The 21,942-nt window shown below is 36.5% G+C and overlaps 2 protein-coding genes across 16 annotated transcripts; both read right to left on the bottom strand.

Annotated features, from left to right (window-relative positions):
- Window positions 1–488: 488 nt before the first annotated feature.
- On the bottom strand, window positions 489–5,662 carry LOC135611285 (nuclear transcription factor Y subunit A-8-like). 2 transcript variants are annotated; one of them, XM_065106896.1, is made up of 6 exons: window positions 5,508–5,662; window positions 4,576–5,033; window positions 3,675–3,790; window positions 3,487–3,555; window positions 1,713–1,853; window positions 489–1,325 (listed from the first exon to the last, which is right to left on the bottom strand). In XM_065106896.1, exons 2-6 carry the CDS (start codon window positions 4,859–4,861, stop codon window positions 921–923), a joined length of 1,017 nt encoding a protein of 338 aa, XP_064962968.1. In that variant the 5' UTR covers window positions 4,862–5,033; window positions 5,508–5,662; the 3' UTR covers window positions 489–920. The 2 variants fall into 2 exon arrangements, with proteins under 2 accessions (XP_064962968.1, XP_064962970.1); XM_065106898.1 differs by lacking the exon at window positions 3,487–3,555.
- Window positions 5,663–9,798: 4,136 nt separating this feature from the next.
- On the bottom strand, window positions 9,799–19,999 carry LOC103982262 (protein IQ-DOMAIN 5). 14 transcript variants are annotated; one of them, XM_065106890.1, is made up of 10 exons: window positions 19,833–19,999; window positions 18,990–19,088; window positions 18,699–18,911; window positions 17,619–17,652; window positions 17,408–17,525; window positions 16,174–16,422; window positions 14,338–14,565; window positions 12,527–12,640; window positions 11,159–11,654; window positions 9,799–10,297 (listed from the first exon to the last, which is right to left on the bottom strand). In XM_065106890.1, the coding sequence occupies exons 5-10, from the start codon at window positions 17,489–17,491 to the stop codon at window positions 10,143–10,145; spliced, it is 1,326 nt and encodes a 441-aa protein (XP_064962962.1). In that variant the 5' UTR covers window positions 17,492–17,525; window positions 17,619–17,652; window positions 18,699–18,911; window positions 18,990–19,088; window positions 19,833–19,999; the 3' UTR covers window positions 9,799–10,142. The 14 variants fall into 14 exon arrangements, with proteins under 14 accessions (XP_064962962.1, XP_018680963.2, XP_064962964.1 ...); XM_018825418.2 differs by lacking the exons at window positions 18,699–18,911; window positions 18,990–19,088 and adding an exon at window positions 19,672–19,756; XM_065106892.1 differs by lacking the exon at window positions 17,619–17,652.
- Window positions 20,000–21,942: the final 1,943 nt, after the last annotated feature.

The following is a 21,942-nucleotide window of genomic DNA, read 5'->3' as shown; positions in this document are numbered from 1 at the left end:
TAAATGGACCATTGGCAAGCATGATTCTTTTGTGTTAACGCTGTTGTATCAAAGAATATTTTTCGAGAATTCAGGAGAAATCGCCATTTATCAGAAATGATCGTGTAAAAAGAGTTATCGAGTCTATTATCAATTTGTGTTCAAAATGATCAAATGCTTTTCTAACATCAGAAATTTGTGGAGCATATTCACCACTGTGAGGTGATCCATCGTCGGTGATGCACAAGTAATACCAAGTGGGCGTATAATGGCATTAATAATAAATAATCTGAACAAATTGAAAGTCATGTAATGCTGTTGTTGACGCATCATGTCAAAAGTCAACAAGGGTGAAAGCCTTTCACCTAACGCAAAGCAACAGGTCTTGTGATCCAAGAAGCAAGCAAGCAAGCAAGCAGGGGGGGACACAAATAGACAAAGGAAGAAAGATTCACCACAGTTGAAGCATTACGTAGATAAAGCAATCTCAAAAATAAAAATAAAAAAGCTAACAAAAGTAGTTTCCAATCATAAATAGAACGGTACGGAGCACACAACACTTCAACCAAACAAGCTCCGATATGTACAATGTTCATGGTTATCTGAATCCACAGATACGGTGGTTGTTCTTCATAAAGTGTACCAGCAAAGACAGGGACAAGCCCCATTACAGCGCATCGAGGACTTTCATCATCGTCACTGCCACAAGTCTGCTAGACTTACTAGGAACAGTTAGATGATTTTGAAGGCCCCGATGCGGATAAGCCAAGAATGAATTGCCCAACCAAATAAAGCCAAGGTTGATCCGCGATCCAGATCTAACCAGTGGCCATTTCTTCCATCTGGTTGTGTCAAGTCCTGGAAGGGAATGAATAGGTTGCAGCACTGCTCTCAAGCTAACAAGTACCACAACTCTCAACCACCCCTCCCTGGTATTGATCTCATCGGACTTTGAGGAGATCACAGCAGCTATCAGCTGCTGCACCCCATTTGCTATGGTTACTGGTTCCTTGTCCTCCGTTCATCATAATTAAATGAGACTGGAAAACAGATGGGCACAAATGTTCAGCGATGTGGAAGTCATCAACGTCTTCCTGAGCATACACGCTTGTCACCTCGGATCCTGATGCACTCGAACCACCGCTTGCTGAGTTCAGATTTAAGCTATCAGACTGCAGAATTTCAGACCTTGCAAATGTGGCAGGACGAGGAGGCAACCCGTCTTTCACTTTGCAACCACCATTTCCGCCCTGTCCGCTGCATTCCTTTTTCGAGTTCAAAAAGCGACCACCACAGCCCCTCATTCGACGCATAGCATGAAGGTGACGCGACTCATGCAAATATGGCTGCAGAAAAGAAATCCCAATAAGCAAATATGACTGCAGAAAGGAAATTCCAATGATACGCCCTTAGTCCATACATATGCAGGCCATTCAATCAAATAACAGTAAGGATGATGCCTCCCATAATAATCATATGATGATTTTCTTAGCCGTTACAAGGGGGACAAACTGGAGGAGTCCCACAACAGTTGGTCACCTAATGGCATCTGAAAGGAGCTACCGGCGAATATCAAAGTACTCTTAAAAAGACTGATAATGTCCGCTAGAACAGATAACTAAAAATATATATATTAATAGCTGCTCTTATGGTCACAGATTATGAAACAAAACATACTGGGAAATTCACTTCTATTGCAACAAGGATTTTTGTACTGTGCAGTAGACACATACCTTCCTAACTTTAATCGACTTGTTCTCTTTCTGAGCTTTAGCACGGGATTTGCGGCGACGAAGAATTGCATGGAACTGTTTTGCATTCACATAGATCGGTCCTTCAGTTGTCATATCCATTGGTAAAAGCATACGCCCATTCTGCAAAATGAATACGAGGGATTCACAATCACATAATTCTTGATACAACTACTAACAACTAGGTTGCACCATGTTCATGATTGAGGAAGTTTCAAAGATCATCTGTTGAGAAAACAAGGGGAAATATGACATAGTAAATTTGCCAAATAATAAGTTCTCATTGCTTTATCTTTTCATTTTTCTACTATGTTCAGCCATGCACCATCATTGATTAAAAATAATAAGGTCATTGCTAGTTCTTTCTAGAAAAGACCAGTTTAAGTGAGATCAAGTGTTTTTAGAAAAAGATTTTGCTTCCAAAAAGTAACAAGGTTCTTGTCATCTTATGCAAACTCTCATGGAGCATATCTAAACATCTAATAACATTTAGGTTTAACCTATAAATTAGAAGTGCCCTGAAGTCAACAAGCTTACAGAATAAATGTTCCCAAATGTGGTGATCTTATAAAACATAGACTTTTGTTACAATTTTACACAGGCCACCCAGTGCTAGGAGTTCCAAAACCAACCTGTGACTTGTCCAATAGCCAGCTACCTTGATGACAATAAGCATAGTATTCCATAGAATCACATTTTAACAAGCACCAGAAGTGTCCAAGAGATGATTACCAACGGCTTTAAATACCAGGCAATCTACTAAGTGTTAGGTCAATATTGCTCAGGCTCCTCCACTGATGCAAAATTTTCTATATTGTGCTGATCAAAATGAAGACACGAGCACTGGAACTTTCTACAAGATGACTACAAATGGCTTCAAATACCAGTTACTCTACTTTATGAAGTATTAGATCAATATTGATTAGGTTTTCTACAGTGTTGCAATTTTTCTATATTCCACTGATAAGGATGAAGCTTTCATCTAGTGATTTCATCCATACTAGCCTACAAAACACAAGAAATACCTTCACGGCTCTATCAGTTTATTTGCTAGACACATTTATCAAGATTAGTTCACCTCTTTGGAATCTTTCATTTTGTACATACAACAAACAGAAATCTGCAAGATCATCATTTCTCCAACTAAAATCTGAGTCAACATTTTTTCATGTAATAGTAACTTGGCTACATTTAAGGCTGATTTCAAATACTAGTCACGGATGCTCATCGTGTGCCACTTGTTAGCATAGCATGTACCATAGTACATATAACAGTAATGCAGTCACTTAAGACACCTACTCGGGAAAAAACTACCAACATTTCCAATTCGGGAGCTCCTAGCCACATCAGTACATCCTCACCCTTACTAAGATGTCTATCCAACGATTTCTCTAAAAATGGACAAGAATTCCATTTCTTGCCCTTCATATGGAAAGTGCTCAGATGACTTCTGTAGCAAGTTCTGTATTGACTCATCAGATTCAAAAAGCTCTCAAGTCAAATATCTGAAAACTCAAGGTCTCAGTCTCAACACCTGAATTATTTCCTAGTTCTAGAAGCACCACATACAAACCTTCTAGACCAAAAAGCTTAATGGTATTTACTCAGATTAACATATACTTCAATCAAACCTACTCAACTTATTGAATTAGTAGACAATTTATAAAGTTGAAATGGTTTCTCCCATTCAAGAAAAGACCAAAGGAAAGAAAATTGAAATCTTTAGTCATACAAAGCACGAAATAGGGAAACCAACCATTGCTTGGGTTCCATAAGTTGCATATAAGCCATAGAACTGGTCAACATAAGAGCTACTGGGACAAACCTACACCGGTATAAGAAAAAGTGAGAAAAAGATTCCATGCCATTGTGAATATAATTAGTAAAATTATAAACAACTATTTTTACAAGAGATTAGAGCACGAAAACAAAAAAACAACCTACCATGGACTGACCAAAACCCTGTTCGAAACAATTTGGATTTTCTGGTAATGATGGCTGTAGAGAGAAGGGCATCAAATGTTGCTGAATCTTCTGCTCTTTTATTAAATCCTTGAAATCTGAAGTAGAAAAAAAGTTTGGTCAGATTCACGTTAAACAGCATCAGTAGATAGAAACATCATATGATATGAACCTCAGAAGAAACTTCTGGAAAATAATGAGGATGTACTGTGGGTTCCTCAACAAATTTGATTAGACACATCGTATAAAAGAGAGAGATAAATGGGACATTAAGCTTTTATAATATATGAAGATAATAGTTGTCTGAAAGATATCCCACTTTGAATTTTTTTACTTACACTTCTATTGCAGCTTATACACATGTTTATGTTCTCGAATCTCGATAGAATGATTGCTTGTCATAATTGACCCCTTTCTTTGTTCTTCAGTGATTCATTTCCTACTATAGTTTTGCTACTATACATTGGAAATATTTATGTGTTTTTGTAACTTAAACACCACATATGAAATCCCTTAAGTTTTGTCTATGGTTCTACATGTTCTTATAGGCCTGTTTTCCAATAAACATTCATCTCTCACCTTGTCTTGTTTACGAAAATGTGGATTCACGGTGCCAAAAGGGAAGCCCATTTAGTTAACATCTTACACAAGCTCTTAGGTCCAAATTTCAGCCAGCATAAATCCAGCAACTAATGGGAGATGCCTCGTTGCAGCTATCATCCCCTATTTTATGAATAAATCATGATTCGAGTTACAAAACATCTCACTAGCCACGCCCATGTTTTAGGTGTCAAAGTAAAGTAATTTACTTGGAGAAGTAAAACCAAAACAACAAAAAGACTTGGAATATTGAGAAAGGAAGGCAGTGCAAGAAACACAGTACCTGGGAATATTGAGAAGCTAACCGTACCATTACCACCTTTCTCTGGGATTTTGAACCCTGAACCTCGCTCCTTGCTTAAGTCTATAACATGATTCACTTGTCGTGACACAGCTGGTAGCTGTTCCTCCACACTGATATGGTCCCCAGTTATTGGCTTCATCTGGCTAAGAGGCTCACCATATATCGGTTGAGATCCAACCAACCAAGGAACCAGAGTAGTCTGAGGGGTCTGTGAAACCAGTAGCCGCCCAACTCCATGATTCTCGAAGAACATCGATGTTTGCATGGTGATCACTCTCCAAACCCCTAAACAATGAGAAATCTGAACCACAAACTAGTTTCTTACTTCACAGGTAAGTCTACCTCCGACTAGATCAGAAATCCAACTGGTTTCTCTCAATTGCGGTGATCAGACTTGCCCTCCATTACATGCAGCTCGAATCTTGATGTCGTAAACACTATATAATCCCAACAAAATGAAAAGCAAGTTGGTGCCATATACACAAACCCTCCAAAAAAAACCAGCAGGATCGACAAAAAGAGCAGGATGGGTCAGGGAAGACGAAACGAGTAGCCAGAACGCAGAAGTATCGGTTTCAAGAAACCATCTTTTCCCCTTTTTAGTCGGAACTTTTCAGAGAAAGTGGTCGCCGACTTGGCTATGGAAGGATCATCCATAAACATCAAGAAACCCAAAAAATCGACTCATAAAGCTTCAAGATTTGAACTTTTCAACGAAAACCCACACCGAAACCAAAAGGACACAACCCAGAGGACTCAAAGAAGAATCTTTCGCCGATCCCATGCGTGGAAAACCTATAACCAAGGAGAAAAGACAGGCAAGCATCGACACCGAGACAACAAGAAACGTCGGGAACACCGTGTTAGCCTAGACAAGAATCAAGAGACGAGATTGGAGAGGGAGAACTCACATTTGAAGCGGAGCAGCCGCCGGAGTCCCCAGTCCCGTCGAGGGAGAAGTGACAGGAAGGGGACAATGGGCAGCAGAGGAGGAGGGAAGTGGGTGTTTGCAAGCTGGAGAGGAATGAGAAGTGGGTTTTATTGCCCTCCGAAGGCCTTTGGGAAATGGCTTGAGGCTATTCTATCCACCACACACTGATTTCTCTATTCTTTAATCACTATTTTTTTTATTTATTTTCTTTTTTATAATCTTCCAAATATTTATTAAAAGCCAACTTGGATTGAAGTTAGTGGGATTTGATTAATCAATTATTCCCATTAATTGGTGGGCTAAGTAAATGGCAACACAAGACTGTGTCACTGAATCCCCACCCAAAATATAAATAATATATATTTTGAAATACATAAATATATATATATATATATATATATATCCTTCAAAAATTAATATTTATTTTCGATTCGAGTTCAGCTAAACTAATTAGCACCTTTAAAAATTAATTTATTAAGTACATATCAAAATTTTACCTTTTTATCATTTTTGAAATTTCTTCTTTTTTTTTTCTCAATCAATAGATCATTTTTTTTTTTCATTTTAAGGTTTCCTCATTTAAGATTTATTTACTCAAAGCATGAATAAAGCAATTCATTATCATTGTTATCATTACTCAAAATGGTTCTTGTTTAACTAGCTTAAATCGAGACGTTGTAATTTATTATTATTGTTATCATCGTTATCATTGACTTAAGACTTTACAATATAAGTTTAAGATTCGCAAGTTTACCAGTATTATATAAACTCAACGTGATATAATCGATTCTCTCGAATTTGTTTGGAGATATTTACATGTATTGATAAAATATGATATCGTAGGACTAAATATGGTATTCTAAAGATCAGAAACATATTTCTCGTAGAGATATCCTATTGTTTAGCACATTATTTCCACTGACAAATGATCTAATGTTGAGTACTTAGAATCTAATGCATATGATTAATATAATGATTATATACTTTATTGCTATCCACACACACACAAAAAAGAGAGAGAGAGAGAGAGAGAGAGAGAAGCACATCAATATTATGCTAAGCTAAATGCCCAATTGAGCTCTTCATATACATGCATAGAAGAAGAGGGTTGGTGTAATCCAGATGCAACAGAAGATAGACTCTCTTCTCTCCTTCAGTTGTTGATCCTGTGGTCAGTGGAAGTGGATGTGTTTGTAGGGGCTCCATGCAAATAATGTGGTTGGTCAGTGGAAGGCACTGACAAATTTGTGAACCCCACCTCAGTCTTGTCCTCCTTCCTCACCATCCTCATCCAATTTATCACCCAAGTATCATATTTGATGTATGATCAAGATCATCTTATAAATCGATATATTATTTCTACACATTAATTATATTTATATGTTGAATTAACACCTATGTATGAAACTCTGGTGTGGTTAGGTCTTCAAAGAATTGTGGTAAAGACATAACCTAGGGAGATATATATATATATATATATGAAAAAGATGGAATTGTTTACAATGAAGAATGGAGTGGTGCAAGATTTTGTTAGTGTGATAAGCATTGAGGACTTTTCCTTTGATCCATCCAAGTGGAACACTCAATCACCACCAGAGGAAGAAAAGAAAGGAAGGAGGCTTTTTAGGAGGTGGTACAATGTGGGGTCTGTTGATGTTGGGATCCACCTCAGGAGCTGGTGGCCCACTGTCAACATCAGCACCAGAGATTGATTCAAAGGGTGACATGTTTGATCAGAAACATCACTGCCTTGTGAAACACACCTTCATTTTGCTACTCTCTTGATGTCATGCAGACAAGATCATGTCAATAATGCCAAGCATTTAGGTTCTTCTCAAGTGTTTGTTTAAAGTAATTCTTACATATATATATATATAAATTATATAGAAAAAGAGCCCTCTCTTAGCATTTGGTAAGGCAAGATGGTTAGTAGAAGCTGACAACCTATGTGATATATCCAAAGCTTTGGAATGTGAGACTTGCACAACTCAAATGCCTTCCAACCCAACTCAATCATCAAAATTGTCGAGAGAAGGAAGAGGAAGTTGCATTAGCATACGACTCAAAGAAAGGAAATCAAGATCATATCAAAAGAGAACAAGGAGGAGATTAATACAAATCATATGATCCCTCAGTTGTAGAAAAGCAAAGTAGATTCTCCTTGGTGTTGTCATACACTTAGCCTATGGGCACAAAGTGAGGAACAGTTCCCTAACTTTCTACCTACCAATCGAGTGCTTTCTTTACTTGATAAAACTAATAGTAGATTAGATGAGATATGCTTAGTGCATTAGGAGTTACCCTTCAATGCCAAGTGAATGTTGTTGACCTTAGTGACATGCGATTAAAGGCAGTTGGATAACAATGACTTCCTCACTACATGCAAGTTAAATATTAGCACCACTGTTAATTAACTACACCTAATCATGAATTGTGATTTGATGGCAGTCCACATCCAAGTGCTGCCCAAGGAATATAATCAATTGGCTGATAAGGAGAAGCGGATCCCTTCTAATCTACTTGCTCAGTGGCACAAAAAGATAACCTTTTTCATTAACTTTGTAATTAAGGGGATGAATTATTGACACAAATCCAAGTCAACCATATCTAAGTTGTGTTTCTTTCTGATGAGGCTACCAATGCAAACTTGCACTTGCCATTAATCTTCTTATTTCTTTCTTTAGAAGCATTGTCGGTTTTAAAGTAGTCTATGTTGTTTCCTACCAATCAATAATTGCTCCAATGAAAATGAATGTTAGCTGATAAATCCATAAAACATATAAAAATTATTCACATGATCACTCAACATGTATGATTCGATGTGCATATCGATGAGTATTTTATTGCATCAATCGAAAGTAAAAATATTTGTATGTCTCCTTTATTTTAAGGGAAGCATACTTCCTAACTCAATTTGTATGCATCAAAATTAATTTCATCTCACTAGATAAATGTAAGAGTTGTCTCATACTATCCACCAAGGTGATTCAATTTTTAGAATTGTATTGTATAGTTTAATGAGAAAAAATAATTATTTATTTTAAAATTATTATTTTATTAATTTCATCTCACTAAATATATGTATATATATATATATATATATATAAATATAAATAAGCTACAATTAATTATGTGCAAATTTACATTTAGGGATTTATATGGACATAGGATCTGAATCTAATTTGGGAATGCCAAGATCTATATCTAATATTTCGGGTTAAATTCAGATCAATTATCGGACTTGTATTTGTTGATCCATTTGTGGTAATGGATCCTGAATGAGGATCCATACTTCAAATTTTGATTCGGATTCGGATAGGTTGTCGGCTCCGTTACCATCCCTAGTTGATAGAGAAAATTGTATAAATATTCAGACAATAAGATTTTGAAGCAAACGAATTAATCTAATTGCAAGTTGATGATATAGTACAACATTAATTATTCTTCCAATTGATTCAGTTCATGGTTGTCACCCATTTGACATTGATTCTTTTGACCTTAACTTGAGAAGCTGACCTTCGAAAGCTTCCAACAACTATAACTATTGATGCCAAGTCTATCTTATAATTAAGTCAAACTGTCTGTGCATGAGAACACTGACGTTAACAGTGACATTTATGCTAACACATTAAACTAATAAGCAACTTTGTCTTTCTTGAACAGTGAGATTGATCAAAACATTTAGATATCGAGAGATTAGAGAAAGGGCAACGAGTAGATGTGAAGGCGTCACCCCAAAGTACCTTAACCAATTAAAACAACATTGACATCGTATGAGGTTTTTACGTATGTATGTTTCTGAGTTTGGAACTATCCTTATAAATTGGTATGCTGTATTCGAAAGGACTGTGTATGTTTGATTCTCATAAATTTGACATCTCATTAAGAGATTGAGCCACATGGAATGTAATTTTGTATACTAGACCTGCACTAGACCATGACAACTTGTATGAGTTCATTCATATCCATATCCACAACATGTACTATTATATCATTCTATCATGAGAGAGGAGGAAGAAGAAAAAACAAAGAGACAAGAAGAAGAAGAAGAAGAAGAAGAAGAAGCAGGGTTTCTTAAAATATAAATCCTAAAAAAGCACCACATTCTGAGTCATGATCTATGATGCATGAGAAACACACAAAACATAGAAATCCTGAGAAAGGTATCGTAAAATATTATATAAATTGGATGGTATGAACCAGTCCGAACAAAACTATATTATGGTTCTCAGGAAATAGTATCATCTATGAAGGCGATGGCACTCGATACATCCAAAACATAACCATTACATTTCCCACAATTTAAGTGATTCAGAAACATTGACAGCCTCTCGACAGTAGACATAGAAGTGACCATTACATACTCCAAACACAACAGTAATAAACAGGTACCAAATAATAACACAACAGAATGATCCACTCCTATCATCAAGGACTAGCACCACTCTTCAACTTTCAGCATCCAGAAGATAGAGATGTACAAAGAGTAATAGGACCATTAACCTACCTGACCAAGATCATGTAAAATATTTACAGACGGAGCATTTGATTCGGCAGTGGCAAATCGAAGGATCAGCTGCTAAAACAACAAGTAAAATTAATTCAAAATAGCTTCTCATATCTGCACTTCGGCTCTCTTCGAAGCTGGATCCTTCGGATTCTGATGGTGTTTCGTCTCCGACTTTTGTGCACCTTTAAGGGGCTTCCGAGTTGCTGACCGGTTCACTGCAACTTTATTTGTAGTGGGTTTTCCCATTCCGCCTAAACCTGCTTGATATCAGTAACATATTGATATCAAGATCCGAACTTACAAAACAGTTGATTCAGGTTCTGCATGAAAAGCATTGAAGAATCAAACTGATCGAACCAAACACATAGTAGCCAAAAAGCCAGGCATCAAACAAGAAATTACCTTCAGAGGTTTGAACATCTGTCCTCACTAAATTAAGTTTGAAGTGTTCTTTGCATGTCGAACCCTTCGTACATATAGGATTTGCAAACTATTCCCTCAAGTCTTTGTATTTGTGTGCCATTCCCTGAATTAGCAAATCACATTTCATGGACACCCCTTTCATTCTTGTAGAAACCATTTTGAAATTCCTGACCTTCTCTCTTAGACCCTCATCCCTCCTAGGCTTCTAGATAACTTTAATCCCTTTTTTTTTTCATCATTTCATCTAAATTATATCTTTGAAGCAATTTCAAAGGTTCAAGGGTTCAAGGTTGTCGTATCTTTGTAGATTTCAAAGTTACCATGGAAATTTATTGAATTGAAGGAGGTTGATTAGAGAATAGGACTGTCAGATATAATTTAACAATAAAAATGGAAATGAGAGTAAGACTCGAGCAATCAAGCAATTTTACCTCTACAGTTACCTTAACCAGAAGCATAGGACTGATACACAAGGCCTTCAACAAAACTTTTGACGCCAACAACAAAACATATTTCTCAGAAACAAAGATAAAACTTAGCAGCCTGATTATCTCAATGCTGATGAATATTATTCAGAAAGGTGGTCGACAAGGTAAACCACATGCATGTAAACCTTTATATGACGTCTAATTCAATAAAGCCAAATGAATTGCACATTACAACATGCAAGGAGGATAAGTTGCTGGGAACAAGCTTACCACTGTTTGGTAAGGACAACCTCTTAGTCTGTGACTCCAATTGAGAGGACCGCTCCATTGGATTGCTATAAGATCGAGCACCAAATCTGGATGCTTGAGATGTGGCTTCTCCATAAACCTCCTCACTTGATAGCTTTTGTTTTGGTTTGCCTGATGGAAAAGGAGAAGAAGCCTGCATACTGACGGACCGGCTTGATGAGGAACCACTTCCATCAGACACTGACAGTACTGATTTATGGATTAGGGTATTGGAGTGAAGCGTCGAAATGGGTTTCTTGCCAGTGGGTTTGGTCTGAGTTTTGGTACCACTGACTCCACTCTTTCCTTCAGCTGTTCCATTCTCATGAACTTTAACCCCATCTTTAAGACTAATATCAAGGAACCGATTCTCCCATGGGCGAACAGCCATCCATCTCTCCAACCAGTTCCAACCCCAGTTATTATTATCAGGTTCAAAACCTTCAAGTGCAGCTGGCTTCCTGGGACCTGCCTGCCACTAGAGGCAATTGAAGTCAATTCATTGGTTCAACTAATATACAGGATCAGAAAGAAAAGTGTCAAAAATCATAGCTCATAATTCTGTAATTTTAGCATCCTAATGAAACTTGCTAACTATAAATTATACAGTTAGTTCTCTAACACAATAATTACAAAAACTATGACTTGTAATGGCAAGTGACTAGATTTAGTATGAAGATACGTTATTCTCTGCAGCAGAGAATGACTTGGTTGAAAATGAAAATTTTTGACTTCAGAGCCTCTATGGTTGAATAACAGTCACATGGCTTACTAGTGAAGGGGCAATGGCTATAAGATGTGCGGTGAGAACCTGCTTGTGAGGGTTAGATAGCTGGGGCATATGAGGGTGGTTAGTCCCACATGAATGAGAGTATAGAAAGTTGGGCTAGATATATTGACATTGGCCCGTATCCTTTTGGGGTAAGCTTTTGATTTATAATAGTGTCCTTCTACCATATTGATACTCTTCCAGTTTTCACTCACTTCCCCTATGAAAATTTCTCCCTATAGAAAAAGATATGGATTTTGTCAGACAAAAAAGACAGAAAGCAAGATTGACAAGGCCAAAAGGAGGTGGGTGTCAGAGACAAGGAAAAGGGACAGCTTTGGTTATAATTAACTACATAACCTGTCATCTTCTTTTCCCCTTATGTGGAAATCAGCAGGAGCAATTTAATAACATTCACTAATCACATCCCAAAAACTTGTACCCCAAAACTAGAACACAAGTCATGTATAGCCCAAATTCATGTATTGCCATGATAAAGAATCAGCTTGCGATACGTTTGAAGTTTGAACTTCATAATCCAGCTGCCATCAGCATGATTTTATGTAATTATCAGAGGATACCTGATGAGTGAGAGCATATGCCATGGCTCTCTCACGGTTGGCTGCAGCTTCTTGCCTCTTCAACAACTTTGCCTGGATTTCCTCCACAGAGCCAACACTGTCACACCAGCCTTCCTGCATTCAGACCGTAAAACTGAGAATCAGTCAAATTGGCTGACACCACATATCGATAGTTCAATCCGATTTTATAAAATAAAAAGACACAAGCACAAAGCTTTCAGAATTAAGCACATGCTAAACTAATCTCCGATATCATTAGTACAAGTACTATAACAAAAGGAAAAATGGAAGAGAAAGAAAAAACCTTGAGAGAATTAACATGTACTTGAATTAAATTTGGTTAGAAACAAGCAAAACATAATGCCTGCTTACTGCAGGCACTGATTAGTCTTCTGTAGTTAGGTAACTTGTTTAGGAAAATCTGGAAAAGAATAACATAAGAACCTCCCAGAGTATGCCTGAGGCTATATGCAAAGAACAGTAATATCCTAAGATTACATAGTATAGATCCCTATAAGAACTCAAGTGTGTGCCGAAAGAAATTTGTTGCCAGGCACAAGCAACCAGCTTACTGCTAAAATAAATTCTTCTGTACTTTGGATAATAACAATATCTTTCAAGAGTAAATAAAAAGTTCCAGATAGAAGAGGTGCATACAAAAAATTCAGTCTTACCTGAGGCTATATACAGAAAAAACAGGCAGTATCCTGAGATTACAGATAATGTTCATATAAGACAATATTCTGTAAGTCTCAACTTTAACCTTTAGACTGACAGCTGTCTTGAAAGAAGGCATTACCACAGCTATATATCGATGTAAGCAGGGAAAGATATACATTATTGTGATTTATGATGGTTAACTAGGACAAAGTGTCTCAATCAACCAAAACTTGCTCAATGCTGGGAACAAAGTTACCTAGAACGTCAAACATTTTCGATTGTGATATAAGTGGAGGTATGAGATATATCACTTAGCTTTAATTGGTGTGAATCAAACCATTAGGTAAGATAGTTTGGTCTCATAAGAAATCAGTTATACATTTAATTGGATAAATAGTGAAGGAAGTGAAAGACCTGAAAGTTATAAATTCTTTGGTATTTTCTTTATGTTTGGTGGAACATGTCTTGGCTATACAAAACAAAAAAATGAATGCAGAAAAGGCCATAAAGCTAATGGTGTATACAACTAGTGGCAGGCAATAAAGTGCATAGGTCAGGGGGGGTCTCGATTGTGTTTTAAACTTAAAATACTTCTTAGAAGTTTTCTTGCAGTTTTTAGCATTAAAGGTCAAGATTCAGATAAAGTACTGAAAGAAATAAAAAATTTATAGCAGGTTAGTTTAATTTCTCTTTGCAGTTTGTCAATACCATGCAATATCCAAAAGTTAGTGATGTCTGTGTTCAAGTCTTCAAGATCCATTCCAACCTCAAGCAATGCAAGTTTCAGAAATTCAAAGCCATTGAAAACTCCTAATACATAAATATGGAAAAACATTGTGGGCAGATATACAACTATCATCATTAGTTCATTACCACCAATCAAATGGCATATTTGCGGGACAATATTAATGTACACAACTCATTAGTAACAAGTATAAACATACAATATAGCACACAATAAAGTAATAGAACCATCTGATCAGGTTACTTGAGCCTACGAGCATTAAGGCTATGAAAAGAATAGAGAAAAGAAAATATGTTTTGTCATTACTTACCTTGACAGTTAGTGAAGCCTGGTACATGAGAAAGGACTAATGTAATTTGATCCTATTCAAAATGTGGCTTTTGTGCTTAGAAAGTTTGCAGCATACCTCTATTTCTCTAACACGAGCTTCATATGGTTGCTGTTCCTGAACCTCTTGACGCCCCATTTGACTTTCCAATGCCATGCGAACTCGTCTAGCTCTTACACGAGCCTGCACCCTGACCAGAGCTTGCATGCAGCGAAGAGTTATTGCAGCTTGTTTTCTCACAGCATGGCCCCTGACAAGGGCCTGTAATCTAACTAGCCCTTTTAGAGCTCGTAAAGCTCGTCTGGCCTGAAGATGATTCCCAGCAGTCAAAAATCAAATTACAGTTTATACACAGAATATATTGGGAAAAATGACATAATTTTTTTGAATGTCACAGCCGATCTCATTTAGCACTGAATTTTTCTTTCTTAAACTACAGGTTCTCCAATAATAGACTAAAAGCAAATGCTGGATGACTTGGGAACAAAATCAACAACTGACCATCCACATTATCATCATTGTCATAACAATCAGCATCAATGCTTTTCACCAATAATATGAAGTCAACTATACAGCACAAATCAATTGAGAGGGCTACATGAAATATGCAACAGGATCTTATGACTGGCAGTCAAGTTGCCACCAAACTTCTAGACAGACACCCTAAAAGAGAGGCCAATTTAAAACCTAAAAGTGGCTATCCTTTTGGTTCATGTTTAAGCTCACGCAACCAAGGAGCAAGTAAAGCTCATCTAAAGATGAAAAAAAGAAGACAAGAATTGTTGCTATAAGAACTAATGTTCATTTCAAAGTCACAAAGGCAACAAGCCAACAGAACACAACCCCTTTTACCTAGGTCTACAGAATGTAAACATAAGCTCAACATAAGCTATCACAACCTTATTCAGAAAAAGGGCATTCAAGATCTCAGAAAATTCTCTTTTCTAACTGTAAAAGAATATTCCTGGTTCTTTCATTAAGCACCAACTTGAGTATGAAAACATAAAAAGTAGATCCCAGAAGCTTATACATTTTTATAGAAGTGCTCAACTAGTATCAGTTTAAAAATAAGAAAAAACAGGATTTCACTATCAAGAAATATCTATTCAGTTTCTTAGTTATGACTTAAAATTATGGTACATAAATAAATTTGAGGGCTTAGATGTCTCAACATTCACAAGTTCATTGATCTTAAACCTGATTCATTATGTCGCAAAATGCAAGATAAGATGGAAAAGGAACTGGATTAATTACTACTGTTAGCTACATTTATAATATCTCAACTAAAACAAGCATCCATGTCACAGTTATTAGTCAAAGCCCAATAATCCTAATTGGTAACTCTTCATAACTAGTCAATGTAGATAATTTTTGGCCTGTGCTTTAAAGTTTCAAAACACAACAGCATATAATTGTCTCCTCTGGGTTGACAAGGACTATAACGCAACATCTATTTCCTTAATTTATGGGATTGTCTTAGACAACAATTGCATCTGCAAGCTAAAGCTTTAAAGTGTAAATTTATGGAAGCAGATAATTGTTTCCTGCAAGTTGACGAGTTGTTCAGTGCAATCCTCTTTTAGTTGACTTACCAAAGATGACTATTTTGCCCAGATAACAATTGCATACACAAGCTTTAATCTTGATGAAATGTAACTTACTGATGTTAATATGCCGATTTCCTGATTATAAATGTTTATCAATAACACAAAGTTTGTCACATGAAACAAATACCGTTCACTCCTAAAATTGGTTCAGTTCACTACCTGCATGATTAGTTGTTAGAATAAAGTTGTACCTCATATTTTTGTAATTCTGGGTACTAAATTAAGAATTATACTAACATACGCTATCTAGAAACAACTTGTTAATGGCAACCACACCATACCAAGTCTGAAGTCACTACTAGCATACCAGGAATGCTCGAAAAGCACTTTGAATAACTGTGGCAGCCCACCCCTCTATAATGCTCTCTTGAGTTTGACAAGTCACTTGTCTGTTATTTGATGTGGAAGGAGAGGAAGTGGAGTTTGAATTTGATTGGATGTTGGCATCTCCAGCCATTGGAGCAGTTCCAGGAGCATACTCGTCTTCCGTCTTAGCACAATCAAGACCAACAGAGTTTTTCTTCCGGCCTTGCGATTTATCAGCAGAGGCACTTTTCTGCAATCATCTCAGATTGAGATGGCTGAGATTAAGTGTATGCACAGACAGAAAAAACAGAAAAATATCTTCAAAGAAATTTAAACCGGGGAAAGAAAAGCAGTATAGTATGCCAGAGATATTATTATTTTAGGCTTTTAGCATAATTATTGTGGCCAACATTGACAATAGGGACTTCCATATTAATTAATTACAAGGAGTTGGCTATACTGATTGCTTTCCATCATATAGATTTATCTATGGTTACTCACTGTACTACATTGATTTGCCATATTATAGGTTGATTCCAGTCAACACCCTGTCCATCCTTACAAATAAAAGTCACAATCCAAGAGGCACAAAATGAAGTGTGTTGCTAGTGTGACACACATTAACTTAAAAGTATTACCTTATATAAAAGTTTTTTAACCTTTTAAGAGTCAGCAAACTATTAAGTGTGAACGGGCTGATGTTGATATAATCTGGCCCAGATTTTCAGTCTATAATCTAACCAAGCTTGAACCAAGAATAGTGGTGTAAAAATTGAGCCTCATCTGAGCTAAGAGAAACATCCAGTTCATCTGATTAAAATTGTTGAATATATAGCTATGTTGAGAGCCCAGCTCCAAGCACATTTGAGAATATCAGGCTAATGCAATGCTGGCCAAACGCTCAACAATGTGCCTGAGCCAGTGTTTGGTTCTGATCGTGCAGCCGATATATTTATAACTCCATACCTAACACAGTGCTCATTTTTCTAGGCTTGGGACCAAACAGATTAAAAAGGGTAAACCATAGCCTATGTTACTTCACATATATAAGTCTGGAAACATCTCCAAGATCATAATATTGAGGTAAGCACGTCAAAGAAATCAGTGCTGTGGTAAAAGATGGTCAAAGATGTTTCAGGTTTCAAGGTCAGTCGAGAAAAAGTAAAAGATTATAATGCAATTGTCTTGAAACTAGTATTAAAACTTAACAGACCAAAAGAAAAGAAATTACCCACATTTTCATCATTTTCTGGATGCTGAAACTTTTCTTGCTTCCTTATGCCAACCAATGATCTAAACCATTTTGCAGAAATTCCCATGATCCCAATCAGTTAACCTTCAGATGACACTGACCTGTCAAAAATTGACAACAAAATTAGGACATAACTAACAGTCACTATTATCGTCTTCCAAGGCACATGAAGGATATGTGAGGAAGAACAATACCAATTCATAGAGTCTTAATTAGGAGACCATATGCCTACATAAAGTGCAAAACCAATTAGGAGTACAAACTGGCAAAATTATTACAAGAACTGCATAATCATTAAAAAAAATGCAAATTGCAAATTATTTATGACAACCTGGATTCTTCAAGCTGAAATTTATTTACTGGCATGTAAACCAAGATTGTCCAAACAACATTAAACTTTAGATTGGCGCTAGGTATGAACTAGGCTAAAAATCAGAATTCATCAACAGTCTCCTAGAACCAATTGGCAATTAGCCAAAATTACCTCAAATCAACCAGGAATTGATTGGAGATCAGTAAAAGCTGACTGGTTTAGGCTGATTTAACAAATTCTCAGGGTGTTCTAGGATTGATAAATAATCCCCATTTGGATGAATGTACCATGAAACCCACAGGAAAATAGTATCACAATTCTCCATTCTTATATCTAACCAAAACTAATATTGGAGATAGCTAAGGCAATACCATCGAACAACAGTGGCATCAAAATTTCCCTGAATGGATGCACTAGCATTTTGTAAAAAGTTAAACATTCAATGTATTTTCCCAACTATAAATAATTTCTCTTGGATTAGAATCATCAGTATTTTGGAGAATCAAGTTAATTGTGCATAATTGTTACTGTGGCTATATGTGATGCAACCAAGCTTAGGTTCAGGTTGGGTTTATTTAAGCTTAGGTCTATGATCGTGTCGTTACAGATAAGATTTAGACTTTCCATTTTCTGAATTTTTTGTTCAATTTATTACAATCTTGTTTACCCATTATATTTATTCAAATTGTAAGTGTTTTTGGGCCTTCTTGAGTTGATATAGGATTCTTGAAAAGCGAGCAACTAGTGTAATGCTGACGCACCGTTAAGGACTAAATATTAGTCAGCGGCTGCTTACTTTTTCTCTTGTCAAGTCATCTCAATAAACCCCGAAACCTAAACCAAGTAGGATGGCCATCTCAACCCTTCTGAGATGTAGCTTATACTAGCCTTCTCAGTCATGCTACAAGCATTTACAGTGTGGTCATATCTTAAAGGGAAGATTTCTTCTATTTAAGGATACCTTTCATCCCTTAGCTCTTGAGGTGCATTTTCTTCTTTTCTGATAACCAATGGCATGTACCGTGACAGTGTTGACATAAGTCACAGCTCAGGGACATGGCATGAATCGAGATGGTCACAGGACTTGGGATCAGCAGTTGTGTGCTTCTAGATGCACACCAAATCCAAGATTCATGCCTAAAACTCGCACATAGAATTCCGCGATGCAGCATTTCTGTTTTCCAACAGCATGAAGAACAATATTTTTTAATTGAAGAAAAATCCGATTTGTGATTATTGAGGTTCTACTTACTGAGTAAGCTTTAAATGCACATGATAGATCCACCGATACGGGCGATAACATCCGGGTGGTTAGATAAAGAAACAATTAGAGGAGGACAGGATCAGAAGCCTGAAAGCATGACAGAATTATCAGACAAGTCCACATTACACGAGAAATTTTCAGCGAGAAGACCAAAGAATCTGCGAAGCGATCACCAGATCCAAGACAGGTGTAATGGATAAAAAGACAAAAAGTTGTAAGAAACCAAACAAGTCTACAAATTAAAGTTGGATACCCCAAGTGGCACTTAATCAAGTAGGTAAACAAAGATTCTATCGGCTCCACCTGGAGAAATCAAATCAAGCACAACTTACTAGAGGTTTGTAAGGATGTGCAGATGAGGAGAGGAAGAGTAACTCCGAAAGAAACTCTTGCTACAGATAATGCTGAATCCACTCAGAAGCATCCCAAATCGGAACAACCAAATCACTCCAGAACCAGCAAGATTCGATTTTAGCTCGCAACTGGCACTTCACATCACTCATCTAATAAGGAACCAAAACCCAAGCTAAACCCCCATGTTTGAAGCAAAGAATTCCCTCCGAGGAGTAAAAAGGGAGAAGGAAACACAGAACTAGGATCAGCCGGAGTACCGAGAAGATCCCACGCGGCCTCAATGTCAGCCATAAAGAAACGGGAAAGAAGATCCCACCGACGGAGGGGGCAGAATCCAGCTATGAGACCCAATTAGGCGGCGGCAGGGAAGAAGCGGAGGGGGATCAAACACGAGCGCGGATCTGACCATAAGCGAGTCAACACAAAACCCAACAGTAAGGGGAAGGAGGGGGAGGGAGAGTCGAATCCAGAGCTCACCTCGGGAGATCGATTCCAGGGACGTACCATCTCTGATCTCCTCCTGGTCCTTGCTCGAACTTTTCCTCCTCCCCCCTTTTGCTTGTGGCCGGCAATTTCCCCTGTCGCTCAGCGTCGATCTCGCTTTCGTTTCTTTGTCTTCTTTCGGCTCTCGTCCGCGGTCGGGAAGTCGCAGGTGATCGTTTTCATTCGGTTCGAGGATTAAAAATGTTCGAATACCACTTTTCATTTTCATCCTCTACAAAGGAAGAGTCTTACATGTACCCCTGGATAATGTACAAAGTTGCAAACTTTACCTCGGTAAGACTTGAAATTATAAAGTTGGGATCCAGAATTCTACCTCGTTTAAGAATGGGAATTGATTGCTCTAATTGAAATAGATATATATACATACGATCATTCGATTACCATAACAATAAAAATATCAAAGATATTTATATATTGATTTGATTTTTATTAACGATAATGATAATTGGTAGCGGCTAACTGAGGTTAAAGAGAAGAGGTATATACGAAAGATTGTAATGTATGTATGGAAGGACGTATATGTTATAATAAAATTAATATGGAGATATATGCTATTTCCAACATTTACAAAGATAAATACAGTAAATTCCCTCAAATGCATACAAAATTTTCCAACTACGTGTCGCTTCGAGTAACCATCACTGCAGTCGTGGCAGAATTATATTTGCTAGAGGTAGGCACGGAGCTCCGAGCATCGCCACGTGGAGAGTAAGCGGATAAGTTAAGATTGACTCGCGAGAAAGGAGATAACACAAGTACTATCCATGGTTGTTCGATAGTTACTCCATTCTCTACCCGCTTCAGAAAGCGACGGCCCATAGAAGGGACCCATATGAATATCATCAGTCCCAAAATCACAAGTCGGCCACCTGCTTGGGTACGTGTTAACCGGTGGGAAAACCATTTGCTATAAACCATTAGCTTAATATTACATTTATTTATATACGTATATACATATATAATTATCTTTTGCGATATATTGATAGCTATTAATATTATCAATCAATAGCTAAATTGAAATGGTTTTTCAAATATTGAATATTTAAGATATTATTAATATTCTTAGCATGGTAATGGTTGAGTGATGATAGGAGAAATAATTATCTTCAATTAAAGCTGCAGTCAAGTCAATTGAAGAAGATAAGTGCCAAATTTGAGCAGAAAATTTTTTTTATTTATAAAAATATTTTGATGTTATCATTAATGATACTTCTCTCTCAACCACTCAATTAAGGGTAACTATATTAAAAATTCACTGGACACTAATCTCTGTGTAGGTCAACTCAAATCATCTCAATCTTCACACTCAAACAAGTGAAGTGTTTATAAGGAATATTTAATTTTTATTATTTTTAAAATATTATAAAAAAATTAAAGTTCGATAAACATATGTAATAGTTAAATATAGATTAAAAATACTAAAAACCATATTAATATACATAAGTATAATTAATCCTTATTTATTACAGTAATATAATAGATTTAATGATTCCCGATTTATTATGCACGTGGTTACACGTCGATGGTAAACATTTATGAGATGATGATGGTTGATATTGGAATAAGGTGTCCGAAGTAGAGCAGAGTTGGTGAGTGCAATTAATGTCGTCGTTGCAGCTTTTTAATCTTTTTTATTATCATTACTCGCATATTATTATGACATTATATTTTTATACTAGTAATTAATTTTATTGAGGTTAACAATCAATTCGGATCATTTATAATGTCTGACTTATAACATTTTTTTATAATGAGAATCAAAATATTATAATAGATCAATATCTTATCCCTATTTTGATGATGTTATTTTTAAATTATTATAAATATTTATTTAAATCATAATATAATATATTCAAATATTTTTTAATTTATTTTAATTTTACTTAAATTCATTTATAATCTTTTTACCATAATATTATAATCATATTATGTATTTTTTATGGCTCATGCACCATTCCGATATTAAAAAAACTATTTATAATATGAAGCCTTTTTAATATCGACGTGTCCGGAATATGTTGGCTGTCGATGACTTGTTCCACGGTTTTCACAACCAAAGAAGCCTGCGTAAGTCTCACACCAA

Source organism: Musa acuminata, chromosome BXJ2-4, assembly GCF_036884655.1.
Source record: "Musa acuminata AAA Group cultivar baxijiao chromosome BXJ2-4, Cavendish_Baxijiao_AAA, whole genome shotgun sequence".
Classification (NCBI taxonomy): domain Eukaryota; kingdom Viridiplantae; phylum Streptophyta; class Magnoliopsida; order Zingiberales; family Musaceae; genus Musa; species Musa acuminata.
Note: the sequence above shows the minus strand (reverse complement) of the source record. Positions and strands in the feature narration are given on the sequence as shown.

Bases quoted from the DNA above. Each gene is read 5' to 3' on its own strand.
- LOC103982262 (XM_018825418.2), bottom strand. From the start codon at position 17,491: ATGGGAATTTCTGCAAAATGGTTTAGATCATTGGTTGGCATAAGGAAG. The intron at 12,641-14,337 runs GTATGCTGCAAA...GTCTGAATGCAG, and splicing joins CTCGTGTTAGAGAAATAGAG to GAAGGCTGGTGTGACAGTGT. The intron at 11,655-12,526 runs GTATCCTCTGAT...AATTGCCTCTAG, and splicing joins CATATGCTCTCACTCATCAG to TGGCAGGCAGGTCCCAGGAA.
- LOC135611285 (XM_065106896.1), bottom strand. From the start codon at position 4,861: ATGCAAACATCGATGTTCTTCGAGAATCATGGAGTTGGGCGGCTACTG. The intron at 1,854-3,486 runs GTTGGTTTCCCT...TTCATTTTGCAG, and splicing joins CTTATGGAACCCAAGCAATG to AATGGGCGTATGCTTTTACC. The intron at 1,326-1,712 runs GTATGTGTCTAC...TCTTTTCTGCAG, and splicing joins AGTCGATTAAAGTTAGGAAG to CCATATTTGCATGAGTCGCG.